A 5,000-nucleotide genomic window follows, 5' to 3' on the forward strand; every position below is an offset into this window, starting at 1 on the left:
GTATAATTCATCTTGTTATTGTTATTGTTGTTATTGTTATTGTTATTGTAGTAGTAGTAGTAACAGAACCAACACACACACACATACACACTCACCCATGTCCCTCTCCCTCTCTCCCTACAGCTTACGATTTCACATTTGCGCGGGCGGTGGGAGGACGCCTGGTGAGCTACGGGGAGGCTGGGGACTGCTTCAGCATGGCGTCATGTCCACAAGGGGAGTTTTCAATCAATTTATCCGGAACCCCCTTGGCTGTCTCCCCACAAACGCGCTGGGAGGCAAAAGGTAGCCATGCATCACACCAGATTAAAAGGCTTGATGTAAGTTTGTTTGGGGTGTTTAAGGGTGTTTTTGGGTGTTTTTGGGGTGTTTTTGGGTGTATTTGGGGTGTTTAAGGGTGTTTTTGGGTGTGTTTAAGAGTGTTTTTGTGTGTCTATTGTGTGTTTTTGGTGTGTTTTGGGGTGTTTATTGTGTGTTTTTGGGTGTTTTGGGGTGTTTTGGTGTGTTTTGGGGTGTTTAAGGGTGTATTTGGAGTGTTTTTGGGTGTATTTGGGGTGTTTTGGGGTGTTTAAGGGTGTTTGGGGTGTTTTGGGTGTTTTGGGTGTGTTTTGGGGTGTTTTTAGTGTTTTTGGGTGTATTTGGGTGTATTTGGGTTGTTTTGGGTGTGTTGTGGTGTTTTTAGGTGTTTTTGTTCATATTTTCAAAGTCTGCCAGCCTCTCACTCACTCACTCTCTCTCTCTCTCACAGGATAACCAGCGAGTTCTCGGCCGGTGTGGGGGTTACTGTGGTACCTGCTCTCCTCATCCCTCCTCGGGTCTTCGCCTGTCTGTGGCCACTTTACAGCCCCTATAAATGCCACGCCCATCCCCACACCCCCAACAGGGACCAGCTCTCACTCCTGCACTGTCTGGCACTGTCTGGCACCCTAGAACACGCTAATTTGGCATCTTTTTGGCAGTTTTTGTTTTCGGTGCCTCCCCCATGTCCCCCGTTTCGTGGTCTCGTTTGTTTACATTTGGTTTGAGAGTTTTTCAACACCTTTGGTAGGCTTTACAAGGGTGCCAGGGTGTGGAGAGGTAGAAAAAGGATGGCTCTATCAGCTGGCACTGTCGCTACCCCCTTGTGACTCCTAGTTTCACCCTAAAAGTGTCCTAAAGTTAGGTAATGTTCGGCTAAAAAGACATTTTTTGTGGTTGTCTAAATTTGAGTGGTGCTATTTTGAAAGTGTTTTGGGCACTTTTGGCAGGGTTTGGGAGGGTGCCAGGGTGCGGAGAGGTAGAGCAAGGGTGGCTCTATCATGTGGGGCTGTCGCTACACCCTTACAACCCTTAGTTTCACCCTGATAATGGTCTGAATTTAGGTGATGCTTGTCAGAGGATGAAAAATGTTTTGTGGAGTGTTTAGGCACTGGAAGGGTTCACAAGAGTGCCAGGGTGTCAAGAGGTACAGAAATGGTGGCTCTATCATGTGGGGCTGTCGCTACACCCTTACAACATTCAGTTTCACCCTAAAAGTGCCTAAAACTGGTAATTAGCTGGAATATGACAGGATTGTGACGGATTTAGGGTGTTTTGGGTTAATTTGGGAGGTTTTTAGGGTGTTTTTGGGCAGGGTGTAGGGTGCCAGGGGCCAGGGGAGGGTGCCACAGGGGACGTAGGAGATGCAGGCACTAGGGTGAAGCCAGCAGTGCCAAGGAATTGCTTAATACTCAAATCTCACTGCCAATTTTCAAAGTCCGAGGGAGAATTTTGTTTGTTTTATTTCCACGCTGAAGAGGCTAATCTGTCCTCCTCCTCCTCCTCTTCCTCTTCCTCTTCCTCTTCCTCTTCCTCCTCCTCCTCCTCCTCCTCCTTCTCCTTCTCCTCCTCCTCCTCCTCCTCCTCTTCCTCTTCCTCCCGCCCACCGAGAGATAGCACGTTCTGATCTCAAGAAAGGAAAATGAGTTTGTTTTTTGTGAAGAATTTAAGAAGAGGAGGAGGATGAATAGAGAGAGAGAGAGAGAGAGAGAGAGAGAGAGAGAGAGAGAGAGAGAGAGAGACTTAGACTAATAAATGAAAAAAATAATCAAAATATAAACTTGTAAATAAAGGAGGAGGAGGAGGAAGAAGAGGAGAAGGAGGAGGAGGTGGAATACAAAGGAATACAAAGAAAAAAACAAACAGCAACAGCAGTACTAGGCCTAACGAGGCTGTCTGTGTGTCTATTCTACCACTACCACTACAGATTCAAAGAGGAAGGAAAAACAGGAGAGTAAAGGGAGGAGGAAAGGCTAAGATGTGATAGGAAAGAATGAAAGAAATTATATTATTCACTACACTAACTAAAAAAAAGATTTAATGTAGGCGCTAAGTACGTGGGGTTGCTGCAAGGTGACTGTCCAACCTTGATTTAAAAGTTTGTATTACTATCGACAGTATGTGCTGGGGGAGAGAGTTCCAGACGTTTACAACTCTATTGAAGAAGTAATATTTTGTCTCGTCTGATCTGAAGCGCTTACCTTACAACTTTATTGAAGAAGTAATATTTTGTCTCGACTGATCTGAAACACATACCTTTAATCTTGTAACGAGTGGTGTTGGAATTGTTAATGATGAGATAATTGTTTATATTTACGTTAACAAGGCCCTGACACATCTTAAACAGTTCAATTAAACCTCCTCATTCACCGTTTCTGTAAACTGAACGAGTTAAATTCACGAAAGCGAGGAGGAGGAGGAAGAAGAGGAAGAGGAGGAGGAGGAGGAAGATAATATGCTCATTGTGTGTGTGTGTGTGTGTGTGTGTGTGTGTGTGTGTGTGTGTGTTTGCCTCAGTAATAATCAAAAAAACAAGACAAACAAACAAACAGACAAACAAATAAGCAAAGAAAATTTTATTATTATTATTATTATTATTATTATTATTATTATTATTATTATTATTATTATTATTATTATTACTACTACTACTACTACTACTACTACTACTACTACTACTACTACTACTACTATTAAAATACTCAAAACACTGCCAATATTTTTTCTCTCTCTCTCTCTCTCTCTCTCTCTCTCTCTCTCTCTCTCTCTCTCTCTCTCTCTCTCTCTCTCTCTCTCTCTCTCTCTCTCTCTCTCTCTCTCTCTCTCTCTCTCTCTCTCTCTCTCTCTCTCTCTCTCTCTCTCTCTCTCTCTCTCTCTCTCTCTCTCTCTCTCTCTCTCTCTCTCTGGTGTTTCAATAATGTGTGTGTGTGTGTGTGTGTGTGTGTGTGTGTGTGTGTGTGTTAGATTTAAACCCTCCTCCTCCTCCTCCTCCTCCTCCTCCTCCTCCTCCTCCTCCTCCTCCTTCCTTCCTTCCTTCTTACCGCCTCGCCCCTCACCCTCCCCCTCCCCCCACTCTCTCTCTCTCTCTCTCTCTCTCTCTCTCTCTCTCTCTCTCTCTCTCTCTCTCTCTCTCTCTCTCTCTCTCTCTCTCTCTCTCTCTGTCTGTATTTATAATTTGTATATAATTGTATATAATCTTGGTAATTACTTTGGATTACTTGTTAATAATTTCTAGTCAGTCAGTATAATTTTAGTGTAACTGTAAGTGTAATTATTATTATTATTATTATTATTATTATTATTATTATTATTATTATTATTATTATTATTATTATTATTATTTCATGTCCGTGTTTGCATGTTTTCTTCTTCTTCTTCTTCTTCTTCTTCTTCTTCTTCTTCTTCTTCTTCTTCTTCTTCTTCTTCTTCTTCTTCTTCTTCTTCTTCTTCTTCTTCTTCTTCTTCTCCTCCTCCTCCTCCTCCTCCTCCTCCTCCTCCTCCTCCTCCTCCTCCTCCTCCTCCTCCTCATCCTCCTCCTTCTCTTTTGTTTTCATTATTTAGACACTACTACTACTACTACTACTACTACTACTACTACTACTACTACTACTACTACTACTACCACCTGTGTACCATTGCCTTAGAAAGTAATAGGCCCAGCTTGTACCTTGTAATGATTTCAGCCTACCTTTTTTGTAGGCCTAGAAAATACTTGTTACTATGCCTATGAAATTAATTAATGGGAGGCCTATGTAGCGAAGGAGGAAAGGAAGGAAAATAAAGAAGGAAAATAGAAAAATAAATAAAGAGAAAGAAAGATTAGTTTAAGATTGTGACATACAAACAAACAAACAGACATACATACAGACAGACAGACAGACAGACAGACAGACAGGTGTTGTGTACGTGAGGAATACGTACATGTGTGTGTGTGTGTGTGTGTGTGTGTGTGTGTGTGTGTGTGTGTGTGTGTGTGTGTGTGTGTGTGTGTGTGTGTGTGTGTACTGCTAAGCTCATGTGCACCTAAGAGGTCATGTGCGTATGTGTGTGTGTGTGTGTGTGTGTGTGTACTGCTAAGCTCATGTGCACCTAAGAGGTCATGTGCGTGTGTGTGTGTGTGTGTGTGTGTGTGTGTGTGTGTGTGTGTGTGTGTGTGTGTGTGTGTGTGTGTGTGTGTGTGTGTGTGTGTACTGCTAAGCTCATGTACACCTAAGAGGTCGTGTGTGTGTGTGTGTGTGTGTGTACTGCTAAGCTCATGTACACCTAAGAGGTCATGTGCTGTGTGTGTGTGTGTGTGTGTGTGTGTGTGTGTGTGTGTGACCTCTCGGGGCCAAGATGTCTTTTTTATTTTGATGTAAGTCTCTCTCTCTCTCTCTCTCTCTCTCTCTCTCTCTCTCTCTCTCTCTCTCTCTCTCTCTCTCTCTCTCTCTCTCTCTTTACGGTATTTAATAAAAGGAATTTCTATATGTGTGTTTCATTACCAGAGAGAGAGAGAGAGAGAGAGAGAAGCAGTAGTAGTAATAGTAATAGTAGTGGTGATGGTGGTGGTAGCACAGTAGTAGTAGTAGTAGTAGTAATAGTAAAATTTAAAATCAAAGGAGTAATAGTAGAAGCAGTAGCAATAACATAGTAGTAGTAATAGTAGTAGTAGTAGTAGTAGTAAACTGACTATATTAGACCCAGACATCCCTGACACCTTAAAA

At 42.5% G+C, this 5,000-nt stretch overlaps 1 protein-coding gene across 1 annotated transcript in view; it reads left to right on the forward strand.

Moving 5' to 3' along the window:
- LOC135095913 (A disintegrin and metalloproteinase with thrombospondin motifs 9-like) overlaps nucleotides 1-4,285 on the forward strand; it is a 42,647-nt gene extending 38,362 nt beyond the window's left edge. Inside the window, 2 exon segments of the mRNA XM_063997059.1 lie at nucleotides 124-320; nucleotides 749-4,285. Coding sequence (XP_063853129.1) covers nucleotides 124-320; nucleotides 749-853 — 302 coding nt within the window. The 3' untranslated portion in view covers nucleotides 854-4,285.
- Nucleotides 4,286-5,000: the final 715 nt, after the last annotated feature.

Source organism: Scylla paramamosain, unplaced genomic scaffold (genome assembly GCF_035594125.1).
Source record: "Scylla paramamosain isolate STU-SP2022 unplaced genomic scaffold, ASM3559412v1 Contig2, whole genome shotgun sequence".
Lineage (NCBI taxonomy): Eukaryota > Metazoa > Arthropoda > Malacostraca > Decapoda > Portunidae > Scylla > Scylla paramamosain.